The 18,580-nt window shown below is 42.5% G+C and overlaps 1 protein-coding gene across 1 annotated transcript; it reads left to right on the top strand.

The window, feature by feature from the left end:
* The first annotated feature begins 10,818 nt into the window (after positions 1 to 10,818).
* Positions 10,819 to 18,580, top strand: LOC135499956 (uncharacterized). Its single transcript, XM_064791026.1, has 8 exons — positions 10,819 to 11,030; positions 11,686 to 11,782; positions 12,168 to 12,333; positions 12,735 to 12,924; positions 13,349 to 13,382; positions 15,228 to 15,310; positions 17,918 to 18,031; positions 18,470 to 18,580. Exons 1-8 carry the CDS (start codon positions 10,929 to 10,931, stop codon positions 18,578 to 18,580), a joined length of 897 nt encoding a protein of 298 aa, XP_064647096.1. The 5' UTR covers positions 10,819 to 10,928.

The following is an 18,580-nucleotide window of genomic DNA, read 5'->3' as shown; positions in this document are numbered from 1 at the left end:
TGCTTGAAGCTCTGCTCGATCTGCTGGCTTTCGAGGAAACTCTGGATCCCGCTTGAGACACGCTGTCATCTGGCGTTATTTCACCATCCTCTCTTGTATCTTCATCTTGAGGCTGACCTTCGTGGAGGCGTGACAAATCTGCTAAATATTTGAATCTGGCACGCGCCTCACCCAGCAAATTACACGCGTCTTGGAAATGGGTCTTGCAAAGATCCAATCTGGCTGGCGCAACTGTAGCTGAAAGCTCTACATAACGGTCGTGAACCACCTGGAATCGGCTGCAGGCATCTTCCAGCTTCTTGAGATGGGGCTCGAGGTCTCTTATCGGGGCTTCTCGGTTATCAGAAGCTTTGCGAAACTGGCCGTACAGTTTCGAGACATTGGCCGCATGTCCGCCTCTTTCCCGTCCTACTTGCACCCATTCCTCTCTAAGGATGTCCTGTTGGTCAGGTCCACTCCGGGGCACTGGCTTACGTTCACCCCTGCGAACTTCTTGTACGGCGTTCGACATCTTGTTCGATTCCTTACCAATCGGTCCACCATAGAATTTCCTGGCTCGAGCTTGGACTTGTGCCAACTGGGATCTCGGAAACTTGAAACTGGGTCAGCTGTACTTCTACGGCTACTCTGCTGTGTACAAGCTGGATATTTGATTCTCTCGTTGAAATAGAAATGTGAGGGGTACTCGTGCTTGGATTTACTTGATTCAGGGTTGAATATTGAGATACTTATCAGGAATTGTAACAACTCGTGAGTAAACAGATCTTCGGAAGTTTAATATACCTTTATTTGATACACTGGCGTTTCGGGCATAGCTCCCGTCACTATGTACTCTAAGTCCCTGTTACAACTGCGTTGGCTACATACAGCAGAATTTCAACGAGCTGAACTCCTGGGGTATTATCAAGCGTAACCCTCAAGCTCCTGTGAGCGACTGACTCTCATCAGCCAGGGACCCCCTTTTATACAATCCGAACGGACAAACAGGTTGCCACCCAACCAACTAGCACATACTAAGCGCATTCCAACGCGCTTATGACGTCAATTAACATTCCAACGTGGGGGTCCCGACGCAGTTGCTGGTCCAGCTGCGTCAACAACAACAAGTTACTAAATTGGTTACTGAGAGCCTAGTTACAATAAAAGGCAACTTTGGCCGCAACAATCCTAAAGGCCCACCTTTTTGCAGAAGCCTTTGGGAAAAAAGCGCTCCAGAATACCCACTCGCTGAGTAATTGGAGCGCTTTATAAATGCCAACATTGATTGATCGATAGCTACTGAATAGGAGCCGATTTATCTTGTAAAAGCCCCCTATGGTCAGAAATTGGCAGGTAGTGCAAGATAAATGACGTATGCTTTATATTTATTAGTTCTTGTTATTTTTAAATCGCGGGGGGACTTCGTCTTTGAGAAATTAGGTCGTTAAGAATGTAATCCTGCTGTTAGCTTTATTCATGAACTCCTAGGATATACATGTCGATTGTAATGCAGAATCGTCCTCATATTGGTGTGGTCGTCGTCACCTCGTAATCTTATCTAACTCGGAGGTGCGCATGTGCGGCGGCCAAGGCAAACCGATGAGGCTTCCTATGGGCGGGGCTCCATAGGAGAAGACTCACATTACACTGGGACCTCTATGGCACGCCAAAGCGGAATTATTTCAACCCTGTACAAAATATTAGCAACATTTTAAAAACGATCCAACATTTTCAGAAAACAAGCCAACATTAGCGGAATTATTTCAACCCTGTACAAAATATAAGCATTATTTAAAAAAAAGATCCAACATTTTCAGAAAACAAGCCAACATTTTTTTTTAATTGTTGACAAAATTTTACGGCAACATTTATTTTCGTTCAAGATTTTTTTCTTGCAACATTTTTTTTCGTCAACAATTTTTTCGTCCAACAACGAGCGCCACCTGTGAACAACTAATTGAACTATATCCCCTCGAGACGGGAAGAGCCTAGAGAAGCAGGTCCAGGACAGATTGCCGCGAAAATTTATAAATAGTTCGGGAAACTTATAACATCCTCTTGCAGCATCCTCTTGCAAACAGGGCCTACTCCTTAAGCATCTTTCTGATTGAGGGAGTAAACATATCGAGGCCACATATCGAGTGATCGATGGCCGGATTTGTCAGGATGTCAAGCCAGCTTCCCAAACTATTTATAAATTTTCGCGGCAATCTGTCCTGGACCTGCTTCTCTAGCCTCTTCCCTCGAGACGAGGTTAAGCTAAGGGGTACTTCTGACATGTTTCTTTACACGAATATCTTACGCACGTGGTTGTCACTCGTCATGAATGTGTCAGTGTCAGATTTTTACCGTCATTAAATTACATAAGTTAAACCCCTACAATCATGACAAACAATTTAAATTTGCTAGCGAATGCTAGCGATTTCGAAGATTTGCTGAGAGAACTGCGGAGATCGTCCCAGCTTAACCTCGTCCCTGCGCACAAGTTTTATTAGCAGTTCATAGGTGGCGCTCGTTGTTGAACGGAAAAAATGTTGAACGAAAAAATTGTTGACGAAAAAAAATGTTGCAAGAAAAAAATCTTGAACGAAAATAAATGTTGCCGTAAAATTTTGTCAACATTTAAAAAAAAATGTTGGCTTGTTTTCTGAAAATGTTGGATCTTTTTTTGAAATAATGCTTATATTTTGTACAGGGTTGAAATAATTCCGCTAATGTTGGCTTGTTTTCTGAAAATGTTGGATCGTTTTTAAAATGTTGCTAATATTTTGTACAGGGTTGAAATAATTCCGCTTTGGCGTGCCATAGACCTCATTGTTTAGATAGGCCTACAGGTCATGTAAATTATACATTCTGTTTCATTTTAATATCAAGAGCAAATACATAATTGAGATAACGACCATCCTTACACGTTAAAATATTTATTATTATACAATGTGTACAGAATTAAAAATTAAGAATCTTTCTTTTCTTTGACATTCTTCCATTGGTCTGACACCATGTAACATAGTGTACAAGTAAAATGTTGCACTATAGTTCAACTGTCCAGGAACTAACCCTATTTTGATTCAACTCTCTAACAGATCATTTCATTATGCACTGAACCATACAACATTCGTGTATGCAAGGGCAGTATGTATGGAACAATACAACATTTATGCATACAAGGACATAGCACTTGGCTATTGGCAGTTGCACCATGTGTGTTTATTCGTACACTTTGGTACATTTATAGTGCAGGGGTGCATTACAGTAATTGGTCGTGCATTACAAACTACAGATGACAAATAAATTAACAGTACTGGTATAGCCTTCTGATATAAAGAGATAACCGTGGCATACAAACAACTACAAATGATAAGTGATTTACAGTCCTTGTATTCTATTATAGAAAGATCAATGTGGCTCACCAATTCATCAATTAATTAACACATAATTCAAAAAGCACGTCCTCAATTTCCCCCTTGTCAAAATATTCATCCCCCTATCTCGACCACTCATCAACTCCCTAATTTGCCCAGCCACTCTTTCCTGCTTCTCTGATACATCCATCATCCTAACATCCCGCGTCATACATGTAGGATATAATTGGGACAAATTGCCGCTATCCCATCCATACTTAGCAACCAAGAAATTAAACCTTTTCCCCAGAGATGTCCGGCTCCCACCCTCAATAATACATTTACAAAGTCGAAGGTATACATTGTTTGACATCCATAGTCTCAAAAAAGGTGACAAAGCGCTTTTCTATCTGAGCTTGAATTGGATAATCTTGTATAATTAACGGAATCAAAGCATTATGCGTTCGATACGGTAAGCTCAGAAGTTTTCTTATACATATTCTCCATTCTCAATCCCTTGAAATGATAGATCCCATCCCTGATACCCATAGAGATACATACAATGCGATTTGAAAAGCCTGTATTTCACTTCGTGAGTGGCAACCCGAAATTGAGATAATAAAATATTCGTTCTTCTCTATAAGTCATTTATCGCAGCCTGAACTTTTCTCTTCATCGTGGTTGGCCCAAAGATCATGCCCAAAGGCACCTCATAGGGAGATGGTCGAAGTACCACCCCTGATTGTCGCGATCTACTGAATGTGTACCACAATACATAACACGGACCTCACTGCACTCTAATTGCCGAGATCTACTGAATGTGTACCGCAATACATTACACGGACCTCACTGCACTCTAATTGCCGAGATCTACTGAATGTGTACCACAATACATTATGGGGACCTTACCAAAACATTCACTGAGCTTTACATTCTTTTCATCAGTTACCAGGTGTGCATGACTTTCTACAGTTAGTTCTAGACTTTGTCGATGCTTCTTTTAGCTTCTGCAAATTGCTGACATTTTGTGGCAATAAATGCAGGTTTCAGTCTGTTGATGTTGAAAACATCTTTTAAAACTTTACTATCAAGTCAAGACATTCAGGTATGACAAATGGGCCAACAAATGGATGGTAATTCAATGACAGTGACTGTTGGAATTAAACACGAAAGTCACAAAGCATCTCAGAATCTGTTTACATGACCAACTGGTAATTTAACAAAATGGACCATCATTGCATCGATGATTGCATAATTTTATTTGTTTACATATTATCTTGGTTAGAGAATCATTAGCACATAGCGGATGTAGAAATGTATATAAAACGATTTGAAGCCATTGCTTCTGATAACGTTATTGTTTTAGAAAGACTACACGCAGGAGCCAAGTGGGCCAAATAAGAACATGCCAAGTGGCCAATAGGCGTCTCTGCTACCTAGCAGTAGGTATGCATTGCCACTATTCACGTGTGGACGGATGATACTATTCATATGTCCCAGTGAAACGAGGCCCAGTGCCTCTTGTGGGTCAGGTGGAGACGATGGGCAGTTGGACTCTGCTTCCTGCCTATAGTCTTCCTTGACCAACTGTTTACATTGAGATGAATGTAACATGAACCATTATCACTGGCCAGTGGCGGGGTATGAACACTCCAAACCATCATTAGAATGCGCAAGACTTATCAATGATTTCACCACGTCTTCAAGTTATTGTCAGTTGAAGTTATGCAAAGGTTGAAACCACTCCCAGCTGTGATGATGATGACGATGACGATGACGATGGCGATGGCGACGGCGACGACGACGAATAGAAGTGACAAGACATTATCACAAATATCAGCCCTCATTAAGAGGTGTTGATGAAACCAGAAGTGAAACATTGCTGCAGAAAGTGAGATTAAGAGGATCTCTGGTCGGATCCTGCCAGCGCTAGTGGGCACAGCAATCGTAGGGGGTGGGGTGGTCATCTGACAATCATAATGGGTTATGTAGAATCGGGCAACCAAATATTGGCGAGACACAAAAGGTTCGAAACTGTACCGGGCAGTTATGTCGTGGAAACCAACCACCCCATTCTGCTGTTGTTAAACGTTATACACTAGTAAAATGCTAGCATTGTTAACGCTGATCTGCGCGTCTATTAGACATCTAGTATACGGCCGCGATAACATTTTAGCCTTGATCATCGAATGTTTTGTTGGTGCGATACCTTACTGAGACCGCACCCTTTTGTCGAATCGCGAAGTTACTCTCTTAAAACAAACATGTAAATTTCTCACTCTTTCAAAAGAGCTAATAGCTTTCCGCTCGAAAAGAGTGAAATTTATCTGATTATTCTAGACCCTCACTCTTTGGGTGACCAATCCGCTCTTTCAAAAGAGCGGAGAATGGGGGGACAACGAAAGGATTTTCGCGCGTCAGTCGGCAAACGAGCGAAAAAATGGCGCGCATTTCAAAAATCCCGTAAACAAATTGACATGAAAGAGCGAACTGAACCCATGACATTCGCCATCACTGAAGCGGCCACTGTCACTGATCGGGCCAAATTTCTACCGGTTTCGATTTTTAAAGGATTTATAAATGTTAAATTCTGAATTGTTATCCACATACGTATTATCAATGTAGAACAAAGTTAGCTGTAAAACTCATCTTAATTTGGATTCCATGTACAGTTTTGGACCCGATTTCTGTGGCGGGCTCAGAAGATTTCAGACGACAGCCATAGGCTGTACATCTTACACGTAGGCCATGTAGGCCTAAAACAGCCATTCCCCTGGGCATTTCCATGTCCTCTTCTAATTTTGAATAAGAACCAGCTATGGCTTTGCATAATCCAGCCGCCGTCGTCTGCTAGGCCCTCATGGATGGAGGCTTGGCCCTTGGTGATGGCCCTTGCGGCAGGGCGTAATGATGTTAGGAGGAGGGCAGTGTTGCGCTCCAACTCTATAATAGTGCCAACTCTGATGGACATGATTCCAACTTTAATATGCCAACTCCAATGGAGATAGATAAGTACTCAGCCTCAAGATGTCTCTACCCGGTGAACGGTTTGTTCCAACTCGAAGATGCCAACTTTGAAAGCGGAACTTTGTATACAGTTTCGATACACGTGCGAGTCAAGATATTGCGATCATTCCTTATACTTTCTTCGGTTATCTTTTGTCATTGTGAATTGGGGTTGGCCGGTTCCGATACGGTATGTACATGCATTGGTTCACTGATTAATCTCATGCGTCTGTTCTAAGAAGTTCGTTGACTTAGTTATACAAAATACATACATACATATAAATACATTATCAAGTTATGAGGTCTTTTTCTGTATGAAACCTTTACTGTGGGGCATATCTCGCTGGTGGTCCATATATAATGCCCCACAATTTTTTCAACGTTTTTCAGACCCCTTTGGCCTCATGGGACACCGTAGTGTCACTCTCCAATAACTCTGTTTTATACACACTTGTCCCGTTTTAGTTCCAACTTGCAGTCTAGATGGCACTACGTGTACTTTTGTCTTTGTGGGGCATATAATTACTGCCCCACATATTTATCATCGATAGTGGGATTGAAAAATTTGTGGGATATATAATATGTTATAAAATTTTTAAGCGCTTGCAGGCAACTTTTACAGTGGTTTCTCTTTATCGCGTCACTAAACAAACGAACATCGCTCTGTGAGGATGGCATTAGGCAGGTTATGGGGTCATTCAAGCATTATATTATGCAAACTTTTGGGGTATTTTAGACCCCCCATCTGGAAAGAACCCCTGCCCGTGTACGCCCCCCCCCCCCCCCCCAGCTGCGTATTTAATACTTGAACGACTCCTAACGTAGCCCAGAACCTCCAGACAGGCTTAAAAATGTGCGTATTTGGAATTAAATAAACTATGCCCAGATTTTGTCGTTTAGGAATGAGGTTCAATTATCATATTCTGGGATTTTTTTCTGGGGGAGGCCCCAGACCCAGCCCCAGACCCAGGCTCTGTCACCCCCCCCCCCCCCCCCCCCGGCGCCCCACAATTTCCAAGTGTCACGCCTTTTAGCTCCGTTGCTCCAGCAGTCAGCGAGAAAAAAATATATTAGAGAAGTTCAGACTCCGACTTAGCATTGTGATTGATTTAAACTGGTCATTTCGAGACACCTTTAATCAAACTAATTTGAAAACGGCTTCATACTATAGACCATATTTCCTGGTTAAAAACTATGCAAACTATTCATTGGAAGTGTGCCTCAGCCACAAATAATGAAGTCGTATTCCAAGCCGGGGAGTGCTGGCTTCCGACTTGAAATACGACTTCATTATATCCGCCATTATGCTAACGTCTAGATTAGAATTTCAAAAGTTCCTGTGGACAAAGATTTGGTTCAACAATATTTGAAAGTGTTCTTTAGTTCAACTCAGTCGAAAGCATCACTATAAGACAAAATGTGAGTCGGAAATTCACCATCGACCAAACGATGAAAATGGCAATATTTGATAGTTCTTGGGCATTAAAAGGGAATGGATAAACACCCTGTTCATTTCTGTCCGCAGAAAGATACTGGTTTTAGTAAAAGCTTTTTATTGGGGAGAGTTTTGTCCATTAGGCTTTATGGTATACCCCACAATTTTCACTCTCGTAGTTTTGCTTGATTTCAAGAAACGCATCGTCCAAAATTACCGTACAGTGCTGCCACCTTTGGACCAATTGAAAACAAAATATATGTGATTTTTTTACAAATGAAACCTGTCTTGTGGAGTATCTAAAACTACGGGACGTATTCAATGCCCCACAAATTATATACACTTTTGGGAATGGACATTTTCTACAAAATGAAACCTGTCCTGTGGGGCATCCAGAAATAGGGGGCATTTTTAATACCCTTCGAGATACCGGTTTCAGGGGCACAGCTAGTGAGAGGGGACAGGGCTCAGCACTATGCCCCCCCCCCCTCGCCCAGCGATCCCGACAAATTTTGTTTTTCATGCAAATATTGGCCGAAAATGGCAACATAGTGCCCCAAAGCAGCAATTTATGTATTAGTGTTGCTGTGGGTGCTAGTGTTGGCCTAGATGTAGAGGCTAGGCCCTAGTACCCGTCTTGTTAGTTTGGGTCCGGGCACATGCACGCGGCCATTGGCTTTAACCCTCGATCGATCCTGTCTTCATTTTCAGTTGTCAGTGTTTTGAGTGGTACACTGACAAGGAAGTCGTCTTTGTATTAAAATCCAACGATGTTGGTTGTGATTAGGCCCTGTGTCGTCTCCTCCTCACCCACAATGTTGGTTGTGACTATACCTGATACGATCAGGTCTTGACCGTCCCTGTATTGTCTCCTCCTGATCACCCACAATGGTGGTTGTGACTTTGTCTGATACGATCAGGCCATATTGGCAGTCCCTATGTCGTCTCCTTCTCGCCGACAATGTTGGTTGTGACTATGTCTAGGTCCTATTGACAGTCCCTGTGTCGTCTCCTCCTCACCCACAATGTTGGTTGTGACTATACCTGATACGACCAGGTCTTGACCGTCCCTGTATTGTCTCCTCCTGATCACCCAAAATGGTGGTTGTGACTTTGTCTGATACGATCAGGCCATATTGGCAGTCCCTATGTCGTCTCCTTCTCGCCGACAATGTTGGTTGTGACTATGTCTAGGTCCTATTGACAGTCCCTGTGTCGTCTCCTTCTCACCGACAATGTTGGTTGTGACTATGTCTAGGTCCTATTGACAGTCCCTGTGTCGTCTCCTTCTCACCGACACTAGTGGTTATGACCATCCCATGATTCCACAATGTTGGTTGTGACTATACCTGATACGATCAGGTCATATTGACAGTCCCTGTGTCGTCTTCTCCTCACCAACAATGTTGGTTGTGACTATGCCTAGGTACTGTTGACAGTCCCTGTGTCGTCTCTTTCTCACCGACAATGTTGGTTGTGACTATGCCTAGGTCCTATTGACAGTTGGTTGTGACCAGGCCCTGTGTCGTCTCCTCCTCACCCACAATGTTGGTTGTGACTATACCTGATACGGATCAGGTCTTGACCGTCCCTGTATTGTCTCCTCCTGATCACCCACAATGGTGGTTGTGACTTTGTCTGATACGATCAGGCCATATTGGCAGTCCCTACGTCGTCTCCTTCTCACCGACAATGTTGGTTGTGACTATGCCTAGGTCCTGTTGACAGTCCCTGTGTCGTCTCCTTCTCACCGACAATGGTGGTTATGACCATCCCATGCCTCCACAATGTTGGTTGTGACTATACCTGATACGATCAGGTCATATTTACAGTCCCTGTGTCGTCTCCTCCTCACTGACAATGGTGGTTGTGACTATATGCCTAGGTCCTATTGACAGTCCCTATGTCGTCTCCTTCTCACCGACAATGGTGGTTATGACCATCCCATGCCTCCACAATGTTGGTTGTGACTATACCTGATACGATCAGGTCTTGACCGTCCCTGTATCGTCTCCTCCTATCACCCAATGGTGGTTGTGACTTTGTCTGATACGAACAAGCCATATTGGCAGTCCCTATGTCGTCTCCTTCTCGCCGACAATGGTGGTTATGACCATCCCATGCCTCCACAATGTTGGTTGGTGAAGTCAGTCAGCAATAAACAAAAACAACTTCACTTCTTCCTTCCCGAATTATAGACTTTGTATAGCCTACTATTAAGCCTATAAGTATAGGTTTATAGACCCAGTAAAAAGACCCATTGCCCATAGCCCATGGAAGTATATAGCTGACTTCCCAAATCGCGAATTCCCTCTATAATAGACAATGGACCTACAGTGGAGCTACAATGAGCTAGCTCCATAACCAGATGAAGTCACTTCGTTTTTTGCATCAAAACACGCTTGACTGTTTGAGACGGCCCCCTCCATTTAGCTTTTACCTGGCAAGATAATGAGACGATCCCCGCGACTCTCCCACTCGAACACGATGCATGCATCCAATTAATATGGAAGTACGAAGCAGCATGAAGGTAAGTTTTGGTTATGCTCCTGATTGTTTATATAGCCATCTGTTTAATATGTGCCATAGGCCTGACGATGATAACAATCAAATCCTCTGCGGTATGTTCATAATGTTTTTTAATCGAAAAGTAGGGCCTTAGCCTAGGCCTAATGCACCTTTTTCAATAATGTGTCAAAAAAACGAGCCGACATGGCCGAGGCCGGGCGAGGGCGAGGCCGGCTGCTGTCTCAATGCTCAGTCAGTTATTGTAGGGTCAACTCACTACAGATCTATGAATACCGCTTACAGACGTCAAACTTTCGGCTAACCCCATAATTTCGGACGGCCCACTTTTATATGTAGGCCTCTCCCGTATCCAAGCCCTTTGCCCACACCTTCTCATTCTCCCGCGAGTGATGCATGGTCATATGGATGTCACACAATGCGCGGAGCATGCATGTGATTTAGCATACAAGGTCATATGATGTAGTGTTCAGCTATGCCTGGCCACGCCCGAACGACCAGTGTAGAAGTTAGAACCATGCTGATTTTATTTCTTGAACCAGAAGAGTACATTGCAAGCTACCAACGTTTCTCAGATAAAGAATATGACTTCACCGATTTGGAATACCACGGATTAAACTGCATTTGTTTTTTTGATACTGATGACTTTCTTCTGGCTGTTGATTGGCTCATTGACACTGGGATGTCAATCCTATTACTGTTGCATCAACAATAAGTTATTGCTGTGGCATGTACTCGAAATGGTAAGAATAAAAGATTCAGGACAAGGCCAACATCCCTCATTGGTTGTGTTTGGAACTAAATTTTGTGCGGCCACCTCAATTACCAAAAATGAGTAAAAAAAAAAAAAAAAAATGTTGGGGGTGGTGGCCCCAAAAAGCCCCCTCCTTGGGATGGCGGCCCCTGGGGTCAGGGTGGCGGCATTGCCTATATCTTGCCTGTGGTGCTACCACGGCTACAGTACTTGTAGTTCTATATTTGACCGCGGCAGGAAATTGTTTGGTGGCGCAACGATCACTCCGCATAAATTATCTACGGGCTATTTACCCGATACGCTGCGTATCATCGATGAAGTATTTGGTCTCCCAGTCCCAGCACGCACCGCTTTCACTTTAACAACGCAGCAGGCTGCCGTATTTGCTTTTTTCCAGATAAAACAACATAGAAATTGGGTCTCACTCTCAGATGCTTGGAAATCGCATATAGAGCCTTCTCAAATTCAAATATTTCTGGCATGTCTGGGGAGGGCCACCTGACCCCGGTTGGGCGGCGCACATCGGGAGCTTCACCTATGCTCTGTTTTCTGTCCACCTCTAATTTCAACCTGCCCTATGATTCAGTTTCCCATATTTCGATTATCAATAAATACTTATTCTGAACTTTCTTTTCTTAATACAGACGAGGGGAAGGCGAGGTGAAAATGGTGCTGATTTTGAAAAGAAGGAAATGCTGGATTGTTGTAGTCTCCAAATGAATTTTTTTGGTCCGAGAAAAGGTAGGATTATAGATCCATGCACTTGATTGGGGAAAACATTTCGAAGATGTCGTGTCACGGTAATGTAAAATGCATGGTGACATGACGACGGCCAACACTACGTTATGTAAACGTTGTCCCCAATCAAGTGCATGGATAGGAAGAAGCACATTTTCAAATTCATTTGCATCATTCATTTCAGGTCATACAGGTTGTGATTCTGGACAAAGAACATCTTTAATCCAAGTGCACAAACCAAACATATTTCTGAAAGTTTTAAGTCTAAAGTCAGTCTTTACCCTAATGCCCCATGAAGAAATTTGGGATATGTTTACAACCATACAACAGGCATCAGAAAGTGTCTAACTACAATTCGGCCTATTCCTTCAAAATTGTACATTTTCAGGTAGAGGTATAACTGCCACACACGATATAAAATCAGGAACATTTCTGCTGCGGTACTCTGGCGAACTCATTACAAGTGATGAGGGTGACCGTAGAGGGCTCCAGTACAAAAAAAGGCAACTGGGCAACTATCTATATTTTTTTTCCCACCGTGGAAAAGAATGCTGGTAAGGCAGTTCTTTAATACATATGACATGATTGCCTTTTGGATAGCTTAAAGGTTGGAATCACACTGACACTAGCGCTGATTAGCCAAGCTATCGACACTAGTAGTGACTAGCGTACATGGGTCTTTCCGTCATTTTGAATCCAGTAAACTGTGCAATAAACACTACAGGTGCAGCCTGAGCTGTTTACACATGGAACATGTACAAGGAAATGTGTGACTTCAGACTATAGATGACTAGAAAATTTGCGTTTGCCAAACAGTGAGTTTGGAAAAAATTATGGCGATTTTGTGCTTGCCGTTTGGCAAGTTAAGCAAGCTCATGGGGTTAAGTACAATCTGCCGTACCAAAAATCATCATCTTCCACCATGATTACAAATGATTTCTGTCGATTTTCTCAGCATTGATGCCACTTCAGAAGTGTGCCTGGCGAGACTAGTGAATGATGCCAAAGGGAGGGAGAGGAATGCCAAAGTGCAGAAGATGGTAACAAATGGTCAGCCTCATCTCTGCCTGTATTCCACAAAAGAAATACAGAAAGGGGATGAAGTTGCGTATGATTACGGAGAGAAGGATTTGGAGTGGAGAAAGGTATGTTGTGGATCCAAAGATGATTAGTATGGGTGGTTATATTCCCGCAGATTTTCACATTTTCTGTAAATCAATTTTGTCTAGTTTACCCCCCTAAGACGCTTGGTGGCTCCCTTCCCCTTGTGTCGTTCCTAGGCCGGGAATCTGGTAAATTTACAAGTAAGATGACACCTGTGCACCTGTAGATGACAACATTGTCAAATTGAATGTGTGTTCAGTTGGGAGATTGATTCTTTTGGTTTTTTTGTTTATTAAACTGGAATACTCATACTCGTAATACTTCTGAACTTACGGCCCGGACAAATGGATTGTGCACAGTAGATAGTTTGGTTGACACTAACCCAGCTTCCCAGCTTGAAGATATTTTATCCTTAAAACGCTTGAACTTGTGAGCACTAGTTTATTGGACTCATTTTAATTTCAGGAGCCAGGAAAAACCATTGACGATGTTGATTCCTGTAAGTACAAGTAATAGTTTTGGCATGGTACCCCCAAATAAAGGCCCTAATGAAAAATAATCAGGATATTCAGGGCAACTGCCCCCTATAGAGCTCTAGCTGGGATTTTTGATGCATCCCAAAAATGCATTTTGGCATAGAGAAGTGTAGCATTAGAAACTGGTCTTCTTGAGAAGCTGATGTGACGAGCATGATCCGAGTGCTGACAACAGTGCATTATTAATATTCAGATAATCAATTCAGCTTTAACAGTTCGGCAAAAGTGCTTATAATAGAACGTTGTCATAATAGTTGTATTATACAACACAGTCAGCCGGCCACGGGCTGTTTTCAGGTGAATTCTCTGACCACTCTGACGTCATTTTTTGCTACTCAACATAATTTTAGGTGGCAATTTTGCGTGATTTGGCACAGTTTGGAAATTGCTTGTTATCTCTATCAATCCTGCAAACAACCCATGAAGCCGCATGGGATAGATTTATAATGACCTTAGCTTATCTATAAAACAAAATATAGGTGAAGAAAGACAGTGATTAATTTCAATTCGGCGTTTTAAGACGGGGTTGGCCCCCCAAATTTGACATAAAATTTTTTTGAATATTTGCGCTTCTTCACCTGAATAGAAGATGAAAAATATGGTTGTCCAAGTTTGAAATATCAATTTATCGTTATAAATGGTATCAATATCAACCTCTGTAAAAATGGTATCATACTTTTATCAAACACTTGTTGTGGTGCAAGGTTTTTATTACGATTTTTTATTACGATTTTTTTATGGCACGATCTCCCGCTAGGAGCCGCCACTGTCGCAGTGGTCAGAGAATCGCGTCTTTATGACAGAAAAACGGCGTGTGGCCGGCTGACTGAACAACCATTGTATAAATACAACTACTAGTTGACAAAAACAGATTTCAAGAACATTTTAAGTGATAAAACTGATACTAGTATATCGTCCAAAATTCGAAAAATCCTTGGTAGAACTCAAAATTTACTTTGGGTTGATCGATGTTAAATATTGTGCTGCCCTCTATGAAACAGGAGGCAATTTTCCGATGAGGATAACCTTGCTCCGATGGTACCGGAAGCTGAAGATTGCAGTAAGTGACAACGTTATCGTTGTCATAAAAAACAATGTTGCACTTTATGACAACGCAAAGTTGTTGAATAACACAACGTTGTATTATAATCACTTTTGCCGAACTGATAAAAGCTCACCATTTAATTTGTCCAATGCTGTGCCCCACCTTGCTAAAGCTAGCTGTAGACACATATACTGTAGTGCTCAGCATTACTTAATTTAGCACAGCCATATTCAAATTGGCTGAGACACAAAAAAATGCCTGTCTCTGAATCTGATGGCTCCGTGCTATTCCAGCTTGCACAGCATGACACAGCCGTATTTCTAAAATCAAATCAGTTTAATATTTGGCACAGCATTTGTTGGCTCAGCCACAAGCTGTCTGTGGTTGCTTGCGCATTGTGGCATTATTGTGGCATTATTTACAATCCCTAGCGGTGACATAATGTTGGTGCCAATCAGATTGTGCCTTCCGGCGCTACATGATTTGTTTATGCCGCCCTCGCCACATGTGATGAGTCGTGCATAAAAGCCCACAAATCGGTGTTTTTGAAAACAGCTTAGCCCGAGTTGCAAGTCATCCGCATGCACAGTGCTTCTGGACAGCGCTTCCCGACGCAAGCAACTTGCAATATGCTGTGCCAAATAATGCTGAGCGCTATTCGTCTGTCTGCGGCTAGCTTTAGCAAAGGTATCGGTTCTGGTTGGGTACTTCATGCAGTTTGCCTGGTGTGAATATTCTATTCTAGTGGGCTCTTCACTTTCAGGGAGGCTGTTTCTAATCCAGCTCAATCATGACATCAGCCATGCCATTTGCGTTAGCCAACAGGGAGCCGAAGGAGTTGAACAGGTCAGTGTCTGACCTTTATTTATTTATAGTCTTTAGTTTTAAAGAGTCAGTAGATTAGAGCCACACTGCTTTGCATTATGCGTAGTCACACTCACAGCGAGCATTTAAAACTACCCAGAAACATCTGAGCCGAAATCGGGTCACTTATGACTTCTACTTTTTGTCTACTGGCCCATTTACGTTTTGCTGGCAAATCTGCCAAATATCGCATTGCATCGTTTTGTTTCGATTCGTTAATGCCAGAAGAGTATGTGGTTCTCGCCTTGCGGGCACAGACCCTCTTTCCCCAACAATGTTCGCAAAGCTCCCCTTAAATCGTGAATCGCAAATAGCGGGTAAGCTAGGCGATCGTGTTCCTTTATTCACTCATTGTTGCTTCTATAGATCTAAAGCAGTATAACCCTAGATGAATACATGCTTAGTTATCTCCACTGAAGAGAGACTGTGGTAGTCTCGGCTTCAGTGGAGATACCACAGCGCCACTTCATACCATCCTTCCCGACGACCGTAGTCGTCCTCCACCCCACCCTCAACCCTCAAAATTATCATTCCTCTGGATCAGAGAATGTAGTCCGAATGAATCATCCGAATGTCCACAACTCCACTAATGGTCATGATCAGCTAGCCTGAACACTGACATAAAATTTAAAGTTAAGTCCGAAAAAAAGTAATCTCATAGGCATTGGCAATTATAGCATTTATAGTCAACATTTCCGCTCCACAAAGCCTATCAAAAGTTGTTAATTCTGTTTAGTTTTATAATCATACCTAACCTTTTTGTACTTGCAGGCAAAACAGATTTCAAGAACATTTTAAGTGATAAAACTGATACTAGTATATCGTCCAAAATTCGAAAAATCCTTGGTAGAACTCAAAATTTACTTTGGGTTGATCGATGTTAAATATTGTGCTGCCCTCTATGAAACAGGAGGCAATTTTCCGATGAGGATAACCTTGCTCCGATGGTACCGGAAGCTGAAGATTGCAGTAAGTGACAACGTTATCGTTGTCATAAAAAACAATGTTGCACTTTATGACAACGCAAAGTTGTTGAATAACACAACGTTGTATTATAATCACTTTTGCCGAACTGATAAAAGCTCACCATTTAATTTGTCCAATGCTGTGCCCCACCTTGCTAAAGCTAGCTGTAGACACATATACTGTAGTGCTCAGCATTACTTAATTTAGCACAGCCATATTCAAATTGGCTGAGACACAAAAAAATGCCTGTCTCTGAATCTGATGGCTCCGTGCTATTCCAGCTTGCACAGCATGACACAGCCGTATTTCTAAAATCAAATCAGTTTAATATTTGGCACAGCATTTGTTGGCTCAGCCACAAGCTGTCTGTGGTTGCTTGCGCATTGTGGCATTATTGTGGCATTATTTACAATCCCTAGCGGTGACATAATGTTGGTGCCAATCAGATTGTGCCTTCCGGCGCTACATGATTTGTTTATGCCGCCCTCGCCACATGTGATGAGTCGTGCATAAAAGCCCACAAATCGGTGTTTTTGAAAACAGCTTAGCCCGAGTTGCAAGTCATCCGCATGCACAGTGCTTCTGGACAGCGCTTCCCGACGCAAGCAACTTGCAATATGCTGTGCCAAATAATGCTGAGCGCTATTCGTCTGTCTGCGGCTAGCTTTAGCAAAGGTATCGGTTCTGGTTGGGTACTTCATGCAGTTTGCCTGGTGTGAATATTCTATTCTAGTGGGCTCTTCACTTTCAGGGAGGCTGTTTCTAATCCAGCTCAATCATGACATCAGCCATGCCATTTGCGTTAGCCAACAGGGAGCCGAAGGAGTTGAACAGGTCAGTGTCTGACCTTTATTTATTTATAGTCTTTAGTTTTAAAGAGTCAGTAGATTAGAGCCACACTGCTTTGCATTATGCGTAGTCACACTCACAGCGAGCATTTAAAACTACCCAGAAACATCTGAGCCGAAATCGGGTCACTTATGACTTCTACTTTTTGTCTACTGGCCCATTTACGTTTTGCTGGCAAATCTGCCAAATATCGCATTGCATCGTTTTGTTTCGATTCGTTAATGCCAGAAGAGTATGTGGTTCTCGCCTTGCGGGCACAGACCCTCTTTCCCCAACAATGTTCGCAAAGCTCCCCTTAAATCGTGAATCGCAAATAGCGGGTAAGCTAGGCGATCGTGTTCCTTTATTCACTCATTGTTGCTTCTATAGATCTAAAGCAGTATAACCCTAGATGAATACATGCTTAGTTATCTCCACTGAAGAGAGACTGTGGTAGTCTCGGCTTCAGTGGAGATACCACAGCGCCACTTCATACCATCCTTCCCGACGACCGTAGTCGTCCTCCACCCCACCCTCAACCCTCAAAATTATCATTCCTCTGGATCAGAGAATGTAGTCCGAATGAATCATCCGAATGTCCACAACTCCACTAATGGTCATGATCAGCTAGCCTGAACACTGACATAAAATTTAAAGTTAAGTCCGAAAAAAAGTAATCTCATAGGCATTGGCAATTATAGCATTTATAGTCAACATTTCCGCTCCACAAAGCCTATCAAAAGTTGTTAATTCTGTTTAGTTTTATAATCATACCTAACCTTTTTGTACTTGCAGGCAAAACTCTTTACCAGGAGGACCTTAAGTATGATAATCCAACAAATAGAAGCAACACCAGAATTTTTAATTGGCCTCGAAGATGTCCCTCAACTCTTGTTAACATTTAACGAGGTGAGTCATAAAAGGGCCATTTAGATGGCAGATGAAAGGAATGCATTCAGATCTGATTCTGATGTAAACATAATGAACTGTCTTAAACACACTTCTCGTGCAATAAAGCTTGAGAGAAAAAGCTACGCTAATGCACCCAGGTAAAACGAATCTGGATTCAGTATCGATTTATGTGCCCATACTAAGGGGTCATGCCCAGTGTTATTTGTTCCAATTGCAGAGGTTGAATAAAAGGTTTAGCACAAATCAGCCACATGACCCGACCGAACGTCAAAAAAACAATACCGGTAATAAAATTACCAGTTCTGGTACTGGTAGACTCCCGCGCTTCATTTAGATTGGAGGATACTCCACTCGACTCCATTCATCATTCCGCAAAGGCTGCAAAATTAAGAAGTTCGAGAAAATTTCTGGGAAATCCTGTCCTATCTTTTACAGTGTACAAAGAGTCACGATGAAGAAACAAGGAAGAGTGCCGAAATCCTTCTTGTGAAGTTTAAAAAATCAAAGAATAGACCTGACAGTAACAATCTGGAGGAAGGTATATAA

This window comes from Lineus longissimus, chromosome 15 (genome assembly GCF_910592395.1).
Source record: "Lineus longissimus chromosome 15, tnLinLong1.2, whole genome shotgun sequence".
Classification (NCBI taxonomy): Eukaryota; Metazoa; Nemertea; class Pilidiophora; order Heteronemertea; family Lineidae; genus Lineus; species Lineus longissimus.
The sequence above is the reverse complement of the archived record's forward strand: the minus strand, read 5'-3'. Positions and strand labels throughout refer to the sequence as shown.